The 20,828-nt window shown below is 40.3% G+C and overlaps 1 protein-coding gene across 8 annotated transcripts in view; it reads left to right on the forward strand.

Annotated features, from left to right (window-relative positions):
* DIS3L2 (DIS3 like 3'-5' exoribonuclease 2) overlaps nucleotides 1-20,828 on the forward strand; it is a 279,142-nt gene that overhangs the window by 44,928 nt on the left and 213,386 nt on the right. For all 8 annotated transcript variants that reach the window (XM_036420607.2, XM_045575690.1, XM_036420600.2 and 5 more), the window contains one exon: nucleotides 4,641-4,742. In XM_036420607.2, coding sequence (XP_036276500.1) covers nucleotides 4,641-4,742 — 102 coding nt within the window. The remainder of the gene's footprint in view (nucleotides 1-4,640; nucleotides 4,743-20,828) is intronic.

Here is a 20,828-nt window from a genome sequence, read left to right on the forward strand (position 1 = left end):
CAGGCTCTGGCCAGCAGCCCTGCAGTGGTGGTCATCCCTGGAGGTGCTGGTGGGGGACTGGGTGTTAGGGGGGTGCTAGGGGGCAGTGAGGCCTAATGGGTACTAACTGTCAAACCTTCCTGCTTGGTGCCATTCTTCAAATTGTACATGGATGTTTCTCAGCTGTACCTGCTCCAATCTCCTGGAGCGGGGTGGGGGCTGGACCAGGGCGGAGCCAGGTGGGCTAGGAGGGCAGGTTTAGCTGCGCCCCCAGCAAGGTTCAGCACGCTTCTGCTGTGGAGATGGCACTGCTCCAGGAGAAAGGGTCTGACCCTGGGGGGCCACTCAGGCCTACCTCCACCCGGGTCTGGAATTGTAGGGAGGAGAATCATGCCCAGCCCCAGGCCCTGGGTGCCTCTTTGGTGCTGACAGGTGGTCACCGGCATGCTATTGTTGTGGGTGCCCCTGGCAGGGGAAGAGATTGGGAGTAGGAAGTGCGGCCTGCAGCTACCCCCAAGGTTGGGTCTTCTCCCTGACTGCTCAGCCTCCCTGTCCCCCTGGGGATACGGGGGGCTGGGGTAGGGTGTCTGTCAATCCCCCTGGGGGTACAGGGGCTGAAGTAGGGTGTCTGTACAGGGGGATTGGAAGAGCTCCCATGGCCGCTTCCTCTTCCTTCATTGCAGTCGGGGCTCCTGTCAGGCACTCTCCTCAGACCTTCCCCCCCCCCCCCCCCCCCATCAACTTGGCTCCTGCTGCCCGTTCCCTGCTGTGTGCAGAGTCTCCTGCTGGTCTGCTGGTCTGTCAGTATGCAAATTAGTTGTTACTGGGACACCGTAATGGACAATTAGCATATTATTTCTTTGTATGTATAAATGTCCAATCTCTACGTAACTCATAGAAATTTCTACCCTTTAGCCAAATCCAGGGGTGCCACCTATGATGTGGTCTGCCTTCAGGAAGACAGACTTGGGAAATATGTCTATATATGCTCTGGAAGTGAGCTTGGGGTTGAGTATAAATGGGGATACACATCCAATTGGCCCTGAAGGGTGGGGTGTCTCAGGGGAGGAGAGCTAGAGATTTAGGAGAGGGAGGTAGAAGCAATAAATTACATGTGGAGAAATTTCATCACTGCTCTGGATTTCTGAGTACATATACACAGCCCATGTTCATGTCAAGTACAAACTTTTATGAACTAAAACAATGCTCAAAGGTTGACTAAGAGGTGGTGTCAGAAACGTCAGAGAACATTACTGTACTCTGCTTTAGTAAGGAGGATAAAGACAATACTTGGTATTAAAAAAGATGTAGCATCCTTCTCTGACAATAAGAAATAGTTTCCTTATTTGTAAAATGAAGAGGTGTATTAAATATTGTCTAATGTTCCTCCCAACCTTAAAATTCCAAAGTTTTTAGAGAGTTGCAAATAGACTAGAGTTGATGAAATTATGTAGGTTAATCCTTTCTGACTAAAGAAAGTTATGAACTTAAACAATGTCATTTGCTATGTTCAAATACCTACTTAACTCACTAGGCTAGGAACAGTTAATTGAACATCAGGTTAAAAAAGTACTTTGTTTTGGAGGAACTTGACTTAGATTCATTATAATTTCTATTTATGGAAAGTCGATTTTCATTTTCTTATGACAAACCCAAAATATATGGGATAAATCACTTTTATGTGTAACTGTCAGTCTCCTGGGGTTCTGAATAAAATTAAGAAATAGAGTTAGAATAAGACCATGTGATTTTAAGCACACCAAAATGATTTTATATTATTGATATGCCTTTTTATCCTATTTGGGCATAAGATAAATGAAGAAATGGATATGATGTAAAAACTTACAAAAAGCACTTTCCATTCAGAGTTATGTTGATATAAGATGTTTTGTAACTTTTTGGTTCATCTTGTCATGGTAGGCACTCTATATATCTGTGCAATTTATTTTTGGTCCAGAGTAGCTATTCCATTGATGGAGGATGCTCTGATCATCTTGGCATACTTATCCTCCCCTCTATAGCCTTCTATATATTTAGATGAACCCCACATTCCTGTTTATTTTCTCTAGGATTGTTCATTAACCATTTTTCTCCCCCCCCCCCCCCCTATTCTTTCTGATGGGTAAAACAAGTCTTGGCATTCAAATAAAGGAATGAACTCCCCCCCCCGCCCCCCATTTTATTTTATTTATTTTTTAAAAATATATTTTATTGATATTTCACAGAGAGGAAGGGAGAGGGATAGAGAGTTAGAAACATTGATGAGAGAGAAACATCGACCAGCTGCCCCCTGCACACCCGCTACTGGAAATGTGCCCACAACCAATGTACATTCCCTTGACCGGAATCAAACCCGGGACCTTTCAGTCCGCAGGCCGATGCTCTATCCACTGAGCCAAACCGGTTTCGGCCCCCGCCCCCCCGCAAAGAAGGCAGATTGTCACAATTAGTGCCTTAATTTGGATGTGTCTGGAGTCTTGGAAGCTTGACTATCCTATGTTCTCCTACCTTGAAAGCTTGTTTAGAGGTTCTAGCCCTGGTGGGGGGTGGGAGGGATAGGAAGGGGTGCTACTCGTGTACTTTGAAAATTGGTCATTTCCTGGGGGGGGGGGAGGGGGAGGTTGTCCTCTTTGACTTAGCACAGCTCCAGAGGGTTGTACATGGAGCGGTGAGGGAGGAAGGGAACACCTGTCTAGCCAGTGAGATCCGTCGAATCAACTCTGACGATCAGTAGGGTGACAGATATTACACCCAGTTCACCCTTCACATCCAGAGCTGAACCTTTTGGTCTTAAAAAGGGTGACACAAACTTTTAATATTGAGGTATTCACATATTTTGTATCTTTAAAATAAGAGGTTCTGCAATAGACACAGGCTTCTGAATGAATGAAGAGCTCAGTAGTGGTGCAATATTTATAGATTTTTGTGTTGTCTGAAGTTCAACTCAGCCTGCTTCTCTTGGTTTCCTGGGATAGAAACATGGCAGTATCAGCATCTTATCATCTTAAATCGCTAAGCTATCTAAGGGTGGTGTAACTGCTCATAAAAGAGGCATCTCACTGCATGTTTTGACAGATGATAGTGGGTAGGATGATCTACATGCAGACAGCTTTTTTCATTCTTAGGAAGCCAGAGATATCCCATTGCTTTATAAACTGCAGAAGGCAGTGATTGATGGTGGTATGTCACACTTTAGTTGTTCACTCTCTAGTTGCCTCTTGCTTGCTTGTCTTGAGGTCAACTGTGGTAATTCTGTCTTTGTGGCTAACATGGTAGCTATCCCTCAGGGACTAGGGTGGGTCAAATTTGGCAGAATATACAGGCATAGCTGCCAACCCATGGCTAGAGTGGAACTGGAACAGAACGACTGTTCTAAAAGATCTCTAGTGATTTGTAACCAGAAACTATAAAAATTGCTGAGCGTCTAAAAATCCCATGGGGGTAGTACATTTGGATGCTAATTTTAACTTTGACTAACATGTCATAGTAATCTCCTGTAGTTGTCTGTTGAGTGTTAAATCCATTCTATATCATCTGTATTAGGAAATTTTGAGTTTCCAAGCTTGCTTTCTATTTAAGAAAATTAACATTTTATTTCTCTCTTGTACTCTGAAAAGAAGCACATAGTATAAACTTTGGAATGATAAAAGAATCAGAGTACATGTTTGGATGTTTGTTGAAGAAACATTTGGAAAATACTTAATTTTGTCACTTAACTGTTGAAGGCATGCTTTTTCTTAGCTGTGTGTTTCACTTAAGTATTTTTGTAAAATTTGGTTTATCTTTGTAAAGTAATTTTGCACTAATTTAATTTTAGCAATAAATATCAAGAGAGTTCACTGGGGCTACACTGCTAAAGTGGGTTGTTTATGAGCATGTGATTGAGGGTGAAGGTATCTAAGCCTTGATGCATTCACAGTTTACCCTGCTCCTAGGTCAGTGAGAGAGGTGGAACATGAGAATGCTTTATGAATCTCATTTACATTCCTTTTTTTCTTTGCTATCTACTTTGCTATCCATAAAAACAACCCCAATTTTCTTTCTGCCACTTTTCTGGGAGGAGGTTTGGGGGAAGTAGGATTTGCTGGCTTCCTCTTAGAGAACCCACATTCTAGAACCGTTCTAGCTCTCGATGTTCTTGAGGGATTATATGTTATTTTTCTGTTTTCTTGAAAACCTCCTCCTCCTCCTCCTCCTCCTCCTCCTCCTCCTCCTCCTCCTCCTCACTCTTACCTTTATTTAAAAAAAATTCAGCTGGTATAGAAAAGATATCAGCATGTTTTATTTTATTTAAAACGTAAAAAGGATAATCTAAGGATAATTGGATAACCTACTCCTTTCTTATTTCAGTTATGAAAGCATGCAGTCCTAGTTTTTTGCTTCGTGTTTTTTTTATTTTGTTTTGTTTTGTTTGTCTTGTCTTGCCTGTAGTAGATTTTCTCTTACTTGGCAATTTGTTAATATTCTGTTAATCTGCTCTTATGTGTTTATCACCATTTCTATTAGTTCCAAAGGGACTGATCTCCCTCTAGGTCTACTTGTGACTATGTACTAGTGTTCCTATTAAATCAGGGGACAGATTGTGAAGTTCATAGTTTTTAAACTAAGGAAATAATTTTTGGTTTGGTAAGCTCATTATTTTATTTCTTTCTCCAACCTAGGATGGTGATAGAGACATTTTTATTGATGGGATTGTTGCTCGTAATAGAGCCTTGAATGGGGATCTGGTGGTCGTGAAGCTGCTTCCAGAGGAGCAGTGGAAGGTGAGTTAAATTTTCATTTTCTAATTATAGACTTCTTATGGCCTTTTGCATCCATGGTGCATCACTGAGTAGTATGGACCCTTAAGGCCCTTTGGTTGTCTCAGTAACAGGCCACATAATGCTTAGGACATGGAAGCATCTGGTGAGCAGACATGGAATGATTTGAGTTGTTTTCCTTGCTCTCTCGCCTGTGATTTGTCTTCCCTGTCACATGATTTGCAAATTATATAACCTCTCTATGCCTCAGATGCCTCACCCATAAAACGGGAATGATTGTAGTACCTATTTCATTGGTTTGTCATGTGGATTAAATGAGAATACCTGTAAAAATCTTAGAATGGTGCCAGATTAATGGTAGCAGTTCTTTTTAATAACAGATCCAGAAATGTGCAAGTATTACCTTATACCAGAGCTTTGTTGAGGCATAAGTTTAATTCTTTTTTATCTGATAGGGCTAGAATAATTGAGTTAGACCTGTGTTCCAGGGATTTGTAAGGTTCAGGGAAATTAGTCGTGATCCAAGATGACATAGTTCTTGCCCTCATAGAGCTTTTAATCTGGTGGGGAATATAGGCAGGAAGAGACACATACTAAATTAAGAGGCACTTATACAAATTTAAGAATACATTTTTAAAAAAATCCTCACCTGAGGGTATGTTTTTAAAATTGATTTAGAGAGAGAGAAAGGAACAGATTGAGAGAGGCCGATCATGGATCAAACCTGCAATCTAGATATGTGCCCTGACTAAGAATCGAACCCCTCACCCTTCTGGTGTACAGATGACACTACAACCAACTGAGTCACCTGGCCAGTGTCAAGGATGATGTTTTTCAATGCTGTAAAGTTAAGTACAAAGTGTTTTATGAAAGTGAATTATTCTAAACCAGAGCCACTCTCCCCCGTGTGGATATAGTCTCCTCCCCTGATTCCTTGAAAGCACAGTTAAGGGTTGGCTCCAGGTCCTAGGGACACAAATTGATTTAGTTCACTTCCTCTTTTTTTGAAAGCATCATTTAGCACAGTGTTGACCAATTCCAAGAAGATAAGAGGAGTGCATTAAGGCTAAGCCAAAGGGGTCAAGCCAAAGGAAGTATTCTTAGAGGTCATTTGGTAAAGTTAAGAGACAGCGTTACAATTAAGATGATCCAAAGAAGGGCAAGAAATATGGCTTTTTTTTTTTTTTTTTTTTTTTTTTTTTTTTTTAACTTAAAGGATGATAGTGGATAGATTTGAAAGAAACGGAAGAGTTGGGTGGGTCTAGAGCTGACTAGGTGTTGACTAGTGAAGAACACCTGCTGAGCTCTGCAGAGATTGCTTAGAGGAACAAGGCCAAGTTGCCTGGCATTCTTATTGTCTTTGGCTGAGGTAGGGGATGGCTAAAATAAACAAGCATATGAATAAATAAATTGGTTACTTGTTCTTTACATTTATTTTTAAAACCAGCAAGCACATCTTTTCCTGGTATGGATGGTCCGAAGCACCCTTGCTTTGGGCAAGAAGCCTAAGAAGATGGGGGTAGGCTGGAGTTGAACGTGTTTGTTGCTGTTGTTGAGTTCTAAAAGGACAGATTTTAGACTTGGTCATTCTTATTTCTGTGTTGGTGCCTTTACTTCTAGAAAAAAAAAAACCCATACTTGCTATAAGACTCAACAAAGCAAAGTTGTGGTTTTCCCTAAAATGTCTTAATTTTGAGGACATTATCTGCTAATTAAGCAGATAACAATTTGCAGAAATTCTTCTAGCATTTCCACAGTCAAAACATTCAGAGTATAACTTGTTGTTTTTCTATTTTACAGTTAATATCTAAAATATTGGCATGGATAAAAATAAGAGCCTAGTCTGTCCAGGAGGACCCTACTGGGTTGCTGGTAGGAGTAGAGAAGGGACAGTGACAGAAGGCCAGCCTGCGTGTGTGCATAGGCCCTCCAGCTTTCAGAAGATTTGAAATGTAGAGGGGTTTCTTTCTTATGCTGTTTCTGTGGAGCCTCTAAGGGTCTTCATGTGACTGCCTGACAATTGCTTTAAAAAAAAAAATTCTCACCCAAGGACATGTGTGTTTTTTAAAAAAATTGGTTTTTTAGAGAGAGTGAAGGGGAGAGTGTGGGGGAAGAGACAGACAGCCAGATAGACAAACATCTATGAGAGAGAGAAATATCGATTGATTGCCTCCCACATGTGCTCCAACCAGAGATCGAACCTGCATTCTGACTGGGAATAGAACTTGCCACCTTTCCGTGTACTGGACAACACTCCAAACAAGTGAGCCACACCAGCCAGGATGACAATGGCTTTTTATATTAAAGTAAGCCCCAGAAGATCTGTCTCTTAGGACTCATTAGTTAGAATATTTTGCAGCTTCCCATTCTGAAGAGGGTAGTTCTGTTGATTGTAACCCACCTGTGACAGTTGTTGATGATAAGGTCAAACTAGAGAGAAGAGAATATTCAGACTGCCATCAAGAATCCCTGACATGTAGAAGCTCATCATCTCAAAGCATACTGGTCAATTGTATTACAGGTTTGTTAGTACAAAAGCATATTGTTATCAAAGGAATCTGTAGTCAATGGTGTGAACAAATGTGAATTAATTGGATTATTCATCTTTGCTTTTTTATACTTGTGCTCATCCCTCTTGGGTATGTAAACTACAGGGCCTTTGAGGTTTTGGAAAAAAACAACAGTTCGTTTAGCTATTGTAGTAAATAGTCAATTTATTTCACAGCATGTATTATTATTATTTTTTTTTTTTGTAAAATAGCTGTAAAAGTATCAAGCTGTGAACCAATATAAAAAACAATTTGCTTGTATATAATAATTTTAATTTCAGGATTATTCTACATTTTTAGTATTTATGTATATTTTTTGTTACAGTAATCTAATGAAGGATAATTGAAGGGCAAATGATAGTTTATTTTCACTTTGTCAGTTGAGAAATTGCCTTCTCTGAGAACTTGGAATTTTTGACAGAACCAGGGAGTAGAATCCAGAATCCTTGGACTCTTCGCTTATATGTGTGTGTGTGTGTGTGTGTGTGTGTGTGTGTGTGTGTGTGTGTTTGAGCAAGTGCATGTGTATATATTCTTCTAGGCTGAGCATCTGTGGCTTTCCTCAGGTTTTTAAAACAGGGGGTTGGGGCATGTTGTCCAAATAGTTAGGAGCCATGATTCTGATGTTTCTGCTTGCAGCAGTGCAGAGTACCAGGGGCTTCTCATCTTCCACCCATCTTGCTTTGTGTTAGATATTGAAGGTACAAACTCCAATAGATTATATGCTTTGCTCTTAAGGAGCTCTTAGGCTGGATGGAAAGGGGATGGGAACAATTGTAGTATGGTTTGCAGGATAGAAAGAGAGATACATGTTGTTATGGAAGCATGAAATTCTTGAGTGAGTTGGGGAAGGTCCATATAGAGGAGATTACATTTGAACTAAGGTTTGACGGATGGGAATGGAGAAGGAGAGAAAAATTGTTTTGTTTTAGGAGGAGAATGGGGCTGAGAATGATTTGGCAAGAGATGATTATGAAAGTTCCCCCTTTGAGGAGGAGCAGATGGAATAAAGCTCCCTCTTTCTGCCATGCCATTGGCTAAGTGCTGCTGCCCCTCAACCAAGTCTCCTAGACACTGGCAAGAGCAGGGGTTTCCTAACTGTTCTCTAGATCCTGCCCTTCAGGAAGATCAGCATCCTTGGCCTCTTTGCCAGAAGCTCACAGACAGAATAGTGTACTTTGGTTTGTAAAATCTTAGATTTGCCATTTATTTGATCTTCATCCTCCCTCTTCCATTCTTTTCCCTTGTCCTTTTCTTTTCTTTTTTCCATCAAGTTAATCTCCCATCATTGTTAAACAACCTTGCCCTTTATTTTATTTTATTTTATTTTATTTTATTTTATTTTATTAACTAAGAAAGTGTATCTTACTGTTTTCCTTATCTTGATACTTCATTTTCTTTAATCCTCACTTGAGGGCATGCTTAGGGAGAGGAAGAAAGAGAGAAGGAGGGAGAGAGAGAGAGGGAAAAAGAGAGAGGGGGAGGGCGGGAGAGAGATAGAGATAGAGATAGAAATAGAAATAGAGTGAGAGAGATATCTATTGGTTGCTTCCAGACGGGGGATCAAACCTGTAATCCAGGTGTATTCCCTGACAGGGAATCAAACCGTTGTGGATAGGTCATTACTCAGTCAACTGAGTCACTCTGGCTGGACCCTTCTCTTAATACTTTACAAATAAGCATTGTAAATCTGTAGGTATTGCTACTGATTACTAACTTTTTAGTGCTTACTATGTACCAGGAACTGTATTTAGTGCCTCACACCATTCTTAGTTTGTTGTTATCTCTGTCTCAGTTTTGTGAATGAGAACCTTGGGGTTTAGCTTAAACATCTTACTTATTTAGGGAAATAGGCAGCATTAGAATTGGGATTCAGATTCACATCTTATTTCGTGGTCCTATTGCTGCTTATTAGTCGAGATATAAAGAAGAAAGTTACTTGATCTGTAGATAGATATTGTTAGGTATCTTAAAAATCAGCATAAATAAAAAGTTAGCTAATATTTTAAGTTGCCATCATGGGTAAAGAAGATGACTATTAATTCAAATGACCAAAGGCCTAGTATTAGTTTTAGGAAATAATAGTTTAGAAAAAAAATTAGAATTCTAGTGCTTGTATCTTAAGACCAGAGAGATATGATGGCTTCTCATAGTGTTATGGAGGCATGTGTTGGGAATGTCACAACCTTACCAGATACTTGCTGTAGTTGGTGGATTAGATACTGAGAGGACTGACCCAATTCAGATTAAAAGCTTGCTCTGACCAGTTTGGATCAGTGGATAGAGCATTGGCCTTTGGACTGAAGGGTCATGGGTTCGATTCTGGCACAATCCCCAGTAGGGGGTGTGTGGTAGGCAGCTGATCAGTGATTCACTCCCACCATTGACGTTTTGATCTCTCTCTTCCTCTCTGAAATCAGTAAAAAAAAAAAAAAAAAATGTTAAAAAAAAAATAAAGAGCTGGACAAGGTACAGAGTCAAATGGGTTGTAGACCCAGATGCCATCCTGACTTGTTGACAGCAGATCCCTCATTCATGGGGCATGTTGCACAGATATTCAGAAAACAGGCAGTTGTCATGTAGGAGATGGGTCCTTCTGGGGCTTTGGGATAGGTTTCTAATTTCAGATATGTTGTATTGTCTTATTACAAACAGACTAGTAAATGCAACCACTGGGCTGGGAGATAAGGGTAAGATTTGATCCCTGCCCTAGTATTGGCTAGAGCAGTACTAGGAGCAAGAACCATAGCAGAAGACCAACTCTAAGATCAGAATTCTGGGCCTTTTCTAGTTACATAAAGGAAATTTGGGAATTCAGCTCTGGAATCTCACATCTGGGAGGTGGGTTAAAAGCTAAGGCCTCCCCGCCGAAACCGGTTTGGCTCAGTGGTAGAACATTGGTCTGCGGACTGAAAGGTCCCGGGTTCGATTCCTGTCAAGGGCATGTACATTGGTTGTGGGCACATCCCCGGTAGGGGGTGTGCAAAAGGCAGCTGGTCGATGTTTCTCTTTCATCGACGTTTCTAGCTCTCTATCTCTCTCCCTTCCTCTCTGTGAAAAATCAATAAATATATATTAAAAAAAAAAAGTTAAGGCCTCCTATAGGAGGAGCCAAAGCTATTTAAATATGCCTATTCTGCTTGATTAGGAGCTAGGGTGAGCAGTTTAGTTGATGCAACCATAGTGAGTGATCATGAGAAAATCAGTGAAGGAGGCCAACACTCAATCAGGAAAAGAGAAGTGTGAAAGAAAAGCTGACTAGCTAAAGAGTTAGGGTGAATTTCAAGTGAAATTTCTAATCATTAGAACCAAGCTTCTATATTCTTTTGTCTGAATATTTAAAAATATAGTAAGACTAGTGACTCGGTGCACAAATTCGTACACATTGAAAGGAAATTAATTAGAAGGAATATTTTAATATCACTATTCACGCTTTCTCTATAATAGAAGTGTCATCCAAATTCACAATCCACAATGACCAATTGAAACACATGTGTGATTGGTGCCAGGGAGAGCTTTATGTATATAGATAAACTTGCTTAATTAGACCTGCTTTCTGATTTAGCTAAACTTTTTCCAGCTCAGTAAAGCATCCCAAGTTCTCTTTCAGGTAATTGTCAGCAACACAGCAGTAAATATCAACACAAAGCAGATTATTATTGTAGATCACACAGGGAAAACAAAGGGTAAAATATTAACTGCAGCAGTATTTGATTATATTCTGCATGATAAAATTCTGCATGATAAAACCTGAAGTCATTTTCAAGGTTCACCATTTCTTACTTCTTTTCAGTTGGGTCAAGTTTCTAAGCTTTCTAAATCTCTGTTTCCTGCTAATGAAAAGAAAATAGAATTCCACTGAGTCTCCTATCTACCTACTCCAGGACTTCTGTGAGGATCAAATGAGATAAGGCACAGGAAAATGCTTCATAGACATCTGGTTAAAGTGTAAAATGTTTCCTCCTGGCTGTAAAGCAAGTCGTGTTTCTGGACTGAAGAAATTCCAAGGAGACTGGTTGCTAGGGAGAGGAAGCTGGGCAATGCTACGTGACGTATTAGTGCCCACAGCCACTGTTTCTGGGCTGGGCTGTGGGCCGAATTTTACACCATGGGGTCTTGGTGGCATCTGATGCAATTTGGTGGGCTGTTGCTCAGGGTGGTGGCAGGGCCTGTGTCCCACTTGGGGGAAGCTGAGTGTTGCTTTGTTGGCACCAGATCCATAGTGCCATTTCTCTGTAAGTGGTAGCTCTTGTGTTGAGCATCTGCCCCCTGGTCAGTGCACATCATAGCGACTGGTCAGATTGGACACTTAGCATACCTGGTATTAGCCATATATATATATATGGAGAGAGAGAGAGAGAGAGAGAGAGAGAGAGAGAGAGAGAGAGAGAGAGAGAGAGAGAGAGAGAGAGAGAGAGAGCGCGCCTAGAACTGATTTAATAATTGATACTCACTGGAAAATAATGCTATTCATTTATCCCCCAGGTATGTGTTGAGTATCTGCATTGTACTGACAGGATATAGGGTGAATAAATCAATCAAGCACTTTGTTAGCTAAGTCTAAATTTCTCTTGAGGCAGGATTCCTTTATTTAAATTACGACAGAGCAAAGGCTATACGTGAATTAAGGAGGGTATAGAAGCAGGGACAGTTATTCTATATTTTCTAACGTGTCTAATATACAGTTACTAAGAAAACATTTTTATTTAATGATTAATAATATTTTGGCAAGGGAATAATAGAAATATGGATGGGTATTTTGGAAGAGCTTGGCACAGAAAGAAAAAAAATAACGAGTTTGGAAGAATACAGGAAGTACTGATAGGAGTAACTACTCTTATTCTAAATTAAACAAACAATAGGAAAAATCAAAGTGCACATTTAATCTCTGGTTTTCAGTTGACTGTTCCAAACCTTCTTATGGTCACATGAAATTGGTCTAGTGTAGTAAATTGTTTCCTTTGACAACTACCTTTTCCTTCAAATGATTGTTTTAAAGTTTTGTCTTCCAAGTTCTTTAAATATGCACCCATCATATTAGATTATATTTAATCCAATCTCTTATATAACACTATCATTTTGGATTATTCTTAATTCTAGTGGAATTAGGATTTCTTAGAACTGTTTGGTTTCTTGGCCTAGGTGGCAGGCCCAAAAAAGACTTGGAAGGTACTTAATGATGGGCAGAGCAAGGTCTTTGGAGCCTCCACCCTCAGCAGTATGGTTGGTAAGGTGTATCTACTCTGATGATCAGATTTTTCCCAAATTATTATATATACAAATCTATTTTTAACAATCATCTTTTCTTCTTTATTATTGCCAGTTCTGGGATCAAATACTTCAGGTTTTCTGTTGCTTTAAACATGCTTTCATATCTTCGTAATTCAAATTGAAATGTCTAAAATAAGGAATGGATCATTTAAGTTTAAGTAGCTTATTTGTGCAGGGAAACTCACAATTAACATTTCAGAATTATTTGCTAGAAAATTAATTAATTCCTTCTTAACTCCATGGAGATAGTTTGATGAAATTCATGCTTATTATAAGGAATGAGTCAATGTAGATAAAGTTCTGATAACAATGTTAGCACCTAATAAGTTCTCAAGAAATGGCAGATATTACTATTACTCTTCTTTGAAATGAGGACTGAGAGTCATAGTTTGACCAAGATCACATAATAATTCAATTTTATGATTTCCTGCTCTTGAATTTATCACTGACAATATATACTCACAGCAGACATAAAATATTGATGTAAAATGTTGACATAAAATGTTTGTGGTTTAATAAACATTCCTTTGAAGTGTCTAAATTGATGGACAGTTGTATGGTAGTAAGGTCATACTGTGGAATGACATGGCTTAATTCTTACTCATGCTCCTTGCCCATCAAGATCTTTTAGAGTTTTGTTTTGTATTATCTTCATTTCAGAGTTCCAGGGTGAATGGAACAGCTGCCAACTGGAGTATTCCCCTTCCCTGTGGCAGAAGAAAACAGAAAGGGAATAGATTTGAGGGGAAGGACTAGGATGGTTTTTGATACTTTGAGTTTAATGAGATAGTAGCAAATTATGATGGAATTGTCTAGAAGACATTGTGCTGGGTTCTATGTTCAGTGTTGGGATAGAACAGTGAGAAAATATGCAAGCTCTGTCTTCATGGAGCTTGCAAATCACTGGGAAAGACATAATAATATAAATAAAATATAATGATTAGCATGCTCAATAGTGAGTGATAAGTACTAAAGTAAAAGAAAAAATAAAGTAAGGGCCAAAACAGGTTTGCTCAGTGGATAGAACATCGGCCTGCGGACTGAAAGATCCCAGGTTTGATTCCGGTCAAGGGCATGCACCTTGGTTGCGGGCACATCCCCAGTAGGGGGAGTGCCAGAGGCAGCTGGTCTATGATTCTCTCTCATGGATGTTTCTACCTCTCTATCCCTCTCTCTTCCTCTCTGTAAAAAATCAATAAAATATATTAAAAAAAATAAAGTAAGGAAGACATAAGAATTTTAGGGATGTGATTGAGATTTTTAATAGGATGACCAAAGAAGACTTCTCTGAGAAGGTGACTTTGTGTAAGAATTGAAGGAAGCCGGGACCGGTTTGGCTCAATGGATAGAGCGTCAGCTTGGGGACTGAAAGGTCCCGGGTTCAATTCCGGTCGAGGGCATGTACCTTGGTTGCGGGCATATCCCCGGTGGGGGGTGTGCAGGAGGCAGCTGATCGATGACTCTCTCATCGATGTTTCTAACTCTCTATCTCTCCCTTCCTCTCTGTACAAAATCAATAAAATATATTAAAAAAAAAAAAAGAATTGAAGGAAGTGAGGGAGCTATCCTTGTGGAGATCTTGGGGAACAAGATGTGTGCCTAATGTGTTCAAGGGACAGCAAAGAGGCTGAGCTGTAGAACAGTTGGAAGTGAGGTCAGAGGTTTTGTGGGGTTGGACTATATAGATTAGGTAGGGCCTGTGTATCAATTAGGAGTTGGGTTTTAGCTCTGATGGAGGTGGAAAGACTTGGAGGAATTAGAGTATTGACCTGATATGACTTATGTTTCATAGGCTCACTCTGGCTGCTCTATTGGGAATAGACTGAAGGGGGCAAAAGTAGAAGGCTATTATCTATATCCAGGTGAGAGGTATGATGCACCAGGGTGGTGGCCATGGTGTCAGTGATGTAGAGTTGACAGGATGAGCTGACAAATGTGGTAGTGGTGTGTGTGTGTGTGTGTGTGTGTGTGTGTGTGTGTGTGTGTTTGAGAGAGAGAGAGAGAGAGAGAGAGAGAGAGAGAGAGAGAGAGAGAGATTAATTGACATAGAAGGATAATGGGATTTTTGAGTAACTGGAAGAATGGAGATAGTTTGTTCTGTTCCTATTAACTAAATAAAGGTACTTTCGGATGAACTACCTTAAGCAAACAAAGTTCTCAATAACAGATATGCCTTTAAGAACCTATGTAATATGTCTTTAAAAATGATAGTGTTTATGGTCATATTTTATAATGAAAGAAGCTATTGGCAAGCCTTGTCAGGAACTCCCTGTGGAAATATCAATTGCTTTTCTTGGCTCCAAGTTATTTCCTAAACAGTGTATTATACTTTGTCCCAAGTGTGCCATTAAGGGATTTGAAAGTTTGTTCAAACGTGTGGCATGTGAGTGCTGTCACTTAAGCCTGGCCAAAGTAGCCAAGAAATGAAACGCAGCTCCTAGATGGACTTTGACATGATTGGGACTGAACCAGATGCTCAGGTAAAGGGATGGGATGCACAAAGTCTTCAATCAACATTGCTCAACTAAACAGTCCTGTCAGTAGAAGTGTGGACAGGTATATGTAAATCTTCTGGAAAACCTCTGTTATACCCAGTTGATAGCACTGGGGAATGTAATATAATTTATTTGCTGGAATAGAATTTTCCAGTGCTAATACAGACTTGCTTTTTTTTTTTTTTTTTTTTTTTTTTTTTTTAAATAAGATTTAAAATAGCACTCTTCAAAGATAACGTTTATGTTCGAGGAAGGGCTTTTCTCTGTCAGTAAGTGGCGAAACTATGAAATGTTTCATGTTTGGAATTTGAATAAGTCATGTGTGATGGAAATGCTGTTTAGCATTTTTATTTAGGATTTCATTGGAATTGTTTGGTTATAAGGATCCTTTCTGTGGCTGTCCAGTTTTTTTAATACATTAATATATTAATTTTTAAAAGGAAGGGGAAGAAAATCTAATCAATATCAAATAGTTTTGAAGTAGCCAGATTCTTGATTTTGGTAAATTTCAGTAGCTATTTGCAGTTGATTTAATTTACAGTTCAATGTAGAAGTTTCTCTTTCCCTTTCTAAGGGATAGATTGCTACTTCAAGATTTTGTAGGAATCAGGAAATGTCCCTGCAAGTTATGCTCAGCTCTATACCTTCTCTTCTTTATCTAGGCATTTTTCTTGCTAAAACTGTTGTTTTTAAATTGGGTAATGGTGAACTTTATAGTTATTTTGATTTTTATATTGAAATTGGCATTATAGCTTAGGTATGAAGCTCGAGTTATTTTAGAAAAATGCATTTATTTAAATGGCTTCCAATTTTACTTAGTTGCATATGTATTTATAGTTGGTTCATATGGTGCTAAGTTTCAACTGCGATGATTAACTGATGACTCCTGGTCTCTAGACATAGTGGTTAATGGGGAAGAATGCAGTATCATGCTGACAAGCATATCACTTTAGCTGGCTCTTGCTACTTGGTAGTTAACTTTATTCATTTCTTACACTTTTTAAAGAATGTTTCTTTTACAGCTGGTTTAAGTCTTCCTCTTTCACAAACCCATTTCTGTCCTGTACTCCAGAGACTAGACTAACTCTCGAGGGTAGAACTATAATCTTAGTTGCAGCATGCAACTTGGAATAATAAGTGCAGTCAGCTGCCACGCTGTCTCAGGGTTGTAGAGAAAACCAGAGGAATTTTAGTCCTCAATTAACCAGATTAGTAAGGTATCCATTCTCCATAGGCCTCACTCCTCTTTCTCTGAGCCCAGAGCTTTCTAAAATATTGATCAACCTGAACTAGTAGCTTTTATCACTAGACCTTTTACTCTCCTTACTTCTACATTCTTACAGAGTATTTTCTCTCTATTTGTAGATATGCATTTTTCTGTGGGGGAAGGCTTATAGCTTTCATCTGATTCTCAGATTTAGGGATCTGCTAAACTGCAAAGTAGAGAACCACTGAACTAGATTTTACAACTTTTTCGAGGTTAGTCTTACAAGAGAAAGCTTCTTCCTTTACATATCCCAGGAAAATTTGGTTCCTAATTTCTAATCCTCATACTCTTATATCTAGAAACTGTTTTGAAAGCTCTTTTGCATCCTGATGATCTTTTATATTTTTTTCTTCATTGTTATACCCATTTATTCATCTGTTTATTCATCAGATACTGAGTACCTAGATTGATTATGCAAGTTGCTGTAGAAAATATACAAAGATGTATAAGATATAATTGATGAGCATATAGTCTTAACAGGTGAGGTAAATCATATACATAGATAATACTAATATAGTGAAGAAATTGAGAAGTGCCATAGAAGAGGTATAAATAAATTGCTTTGAGACTTTAAAAGTGGGAGAATTTATTTACCGTGGACAGGTGAGGGTAATGGTATGGGGAGGAACTGGAAAGACTATGTGATGGATTCTGGGTTATAGAAAATCCAAGGCATTTGATAGGTCTTATGAGATGGATAGACCAATATATGGAAATGTTAGATTCAGTGTACTATCTCTGGTTCTTTATTCAAGTGAGACTTGAATACACACTGTGTCAGCCCTAACCATGGTTACTTCATGGAGTTTACAGTTTATCGGGGAAGATGGACTCTGAATAAGTCATTTCCTAATTAGTACATTCATTCAATCAATCAATATATATTTGAGTTGTTACTCAATGCTGTTCTCAACTCTTGAAATTCAGCAGTTAGTAAAATAGATAGTCTCTGTGCTCATAAAACCTAAATTCTATTTGAGAGATAGAAAGTAAATAAGTATGTAATTCTCAAGTAGTGATAAGTACAGTGATGGAAAATAGAGCAGGGTGAGAGGATAGAATAATGACAGCAAGATGATGCTGTTTCAATTAATGTGATCAGGGAAGGCCTTTCTGAGAGGAGGAGACTTGAGCAGAGACCTGAACAAAATAAAGAGAGTGAGCCCTAGAATAACTGGGCAAAGAGTTTTCTAGATGGAATAGCAAATGTGAAAACCTCAAGATGGAAGGTTTCAGTATTCTAGAATTATAAAAAAAAATTTCTAGGATCTACATAATAAAAGCCTAAGTGACCATTTTTGCAGAACCACCAGAATTGCTGGTCCCTATGATGTATACTGACCACCAGGGGGCAGACACTCAATGCAGGAGCTGTCCCCTGGTGGTCAATGCGCTTTCACAGAGGGAGCGTCACTCAGCCAGAAGCCAGGTTCATGGTGGGTGAGCACTGTAGCAGTGGTGGGAGCCTCTCCCACCTCAGAAGCAGTGCTAAGGAGAAGTGAGCCTAGCAATAAGGAGCAGTGAGCAGGGGAACGGTAAGGACCAAGGGGTCCTGGACTGTGAGAGGGAGCTGTCCTAAACTGGCAGGTGGACATCCCTCAACCAAACTGCAGAGGTTGAAGGCCAGGCTAAGGGAACACCCCCCTTCCTTCATGAATTTCATGCACCGGCCCTCTAGTTGGAATATAATTTGCAAAGGAAGAAGTAGAAAATGAAAATGAAAAAGATAGATATGGGCCAGATTTGATAAGGCCTTATGACATGGTGATAGAAGGATGTTGGGGAGCTTTTGGGAGAAGAATATGATCTGATTTATGTTTTAAAAGGATCACTCTACTTTAGTCCAAAATGGAAACTAGGAGGCCAGTTTTTTCAGTAATTCAGTAAGGAGCTAAAGGTTGCCTGGATTTGTGTAGTAACAGTGGAAATGTCAAGAAGATACATTATAAAGGAAGGACCAATGGGCTCTGCTGATGGATTGGATGTGGGGCATGAGAGGGAGAGCAAAGGATAATGTCACAGTTTGGTGCCATTGGTGGAGAGATAGAATGCTGGGAGATGAGTGAGCTCTATTGTTTGAAGTTCCAACTGGCATCCAAATGAAGGTTTAGTAGGGAATGCTATATAATAAAAGAGTAACATGCAAATTAACCACCACTCTGTTACACCCACAAGCCACACCCACCAGCCAATCAGGAGCAAATATGCAAATAAACCCAACCAAGATGGCTACAGCCACAAAGAGTAGGAGGAGGCTTGGATTTCCCCAGCGATTGAGGAAGCCAAGCTTTCCGCACACCCTGGCTGGCCCAGTCCTCCACTTAAGGCTACAAAGTTTCAGTTATAAAACAGAAATGACTGCTGCCACAGAGCGAGCAGAAGGCTTGGCTCTGATCCAGGCTACAAAGTTTCAATTGTAGAAGATTCATAAATTCCAGATACCTGGGCCTCTGCTTGGGTTACCAGGGGGCGTGGCTGGCCTGCAAACCACCACCAGGCTACCCCATGCCCCAAGGGAACCCCCACCCTGATCCGGGACACACTTCCGGGCAAACCAGCCAGCCCCCACCCATGCACCAGACCTCTATCCTATCTAATAAAAGAGTAATATGCAGATTGATCATCACTCCAACACACAAGATGGCTGCCCCCACGTGATCAAAGATCCTGCTCCCATATGGACACAAGATGGCCACCACAAGATGGCCAGCAGGGGAAGGCTGTTGGGAGGGACCAGGCCTTCAAGAGAGGGCAGTTGTGGGTAATCAGGCCAGCAGGGGAGGGCAGTTAAGAGGGACCAGGCCTGCAAGGGAGGGCAGTTGGGGCCGATCAAGCCTGCAGGGGAGGGCAGGGGTGACCAGGCTGGCAGAGGAGGGAAGTTGGGGGCAAACAGGCTAGTAGGGGAGCAGTTAGGCATCAATCAGGCTGGCAGGGGAGTGGTTAAAGGGTTATCAGGCTGACAGGGAAATGGTTAGAAGGTGATCAGGCTGGCAGGCAGAAGTGGATAGGGACAATCAGGCAGGCAGGCAGGCGAACAGATGGGAGTCAGCAGTCCTGGATTGTGAAAGGGATGTCCGACTGCCCGTTTAGACCCGATCCCGATGGGGTCCGAGATAGGAGAGGGTGCAGGCTGGGCTGAGTGTTGACTTATGAACCAGGAGATCACAATTCAATTACCATTCAGGGCACATGCCTGGATTGAGGGAGGGCAGTTAGGGGTGACCAAGCTGGCAGAGGAGGGAAGTTGGAGGTGACCAAGCCTGCAGGGAATGGGTGTTGAGAGAGACCCAGGCCTGTAGGGGAGAGCAGTTAGGGGAGACCAGGCCTGCAGGGGAGAGTAGTTGGGAGGACCAGGCCAGTAGGGGAGGGCAGTATTTGTGCACCGGGCCTCCAGTTGGATATGTCTGGAATTAAAGGAAAAGGTTGAGGTTAGGCATTTAATTTAGGGAATTAATGACATAATAGAGATGTAAAGCCATAAAACCAGATGCAGTTATCTAGGGGTTAAGTGTAAAAGGATCTTTGCCCTGGTGTTGTTTAATGTGTTACTCTGTTCCCTTTATCAAATCACATTCAAATTCAACTTTTGGGGGAAAAAGTGTTTCATAGTTAGTTGTATGTACTTCCTATAATGGTACATGAGGAAGCACTTGGGTTATTTCTCTTTTTAAAATATTTATATTGATTAGTGGGTTCAGGTATTGCCACTCTGATCCATCCTATATAATAAAAGGCTAATATGCAAATAGACTGAATGGCAGAATGACTGGTTGCTGTAATACACACTGACCACCCAGGGGCAGACACTCAATGCTGGAGCTTCCCCCTGGTGGTCAGTGCACTCCCACAGGGGGAATGCCGCCCTTCAGCCAAAAGCCCTGAGCTGGACTCAGTCACAGCGAGCTTCTCCTTCTTCCACAGCAATACTAAGGATGTATGACTGCCAGCTTAGGTCTGCAGGAGCAGGCATAAGCCGTTAGTCAGACATCCTTGAGGGCTTGTGGATTGCGAGAGGGCGCAGTCCAGGCTTAGGGATCTCCCCTCCCCTAAGTGCATGAATTTTGTGCACTGGACTTCTAGTCTGTTATAAAACTCCATCCCCATCAGCTTATGACTTATTGTTTTTAGTGACCATTGATGATCATATCCTGAATCCATTATTTGAATAGGTAAAATGGTAGTATTGAATGCCTTTCTTTTCTTTTCTTTTTTTTTTTTTAATTTTATCTTTATTGTTGAAAGTGTTACAGATAATTAGCTCAAACTCTCTGTGAAGAACCAATTTACCTCATCAACTATTTGGTTAACTTGAGATATAGGAAGTGTAGAATAAATGCTTCGAATTTTTTAAGAATGACCACAGAGAATCTTTGATAGCTTTCTTATTTTCCAATTATGACACTATGGTCCAGGATAATCTTGTTTATTTTCTGTTCTGCACTTGAATTAGCCATTTCTGTAAGGAATCCCACAATCCTTACTCTTAATCAATATAGAATAATTTTAT

Source organism: Pipistrellus kuhlii, unplaced genomic scaffold (genome assembly GCF_014108245.1).
Source record: "Pipistrellus kuhlii isolate mPipKuh1 unplaced genomic scaffold, mPipKuh1.p scaffold_m20_p_7, whole genome shotgun sequence".
In the NCBI taxonomy this organism is placed as follows: domain Eukaryota; kingdom Metazoa; phylum Chordata; class Mammalia; order Chiroptera; family Vespertilionidae; genus Pipistrellus; species Pipistrellus kuhlii.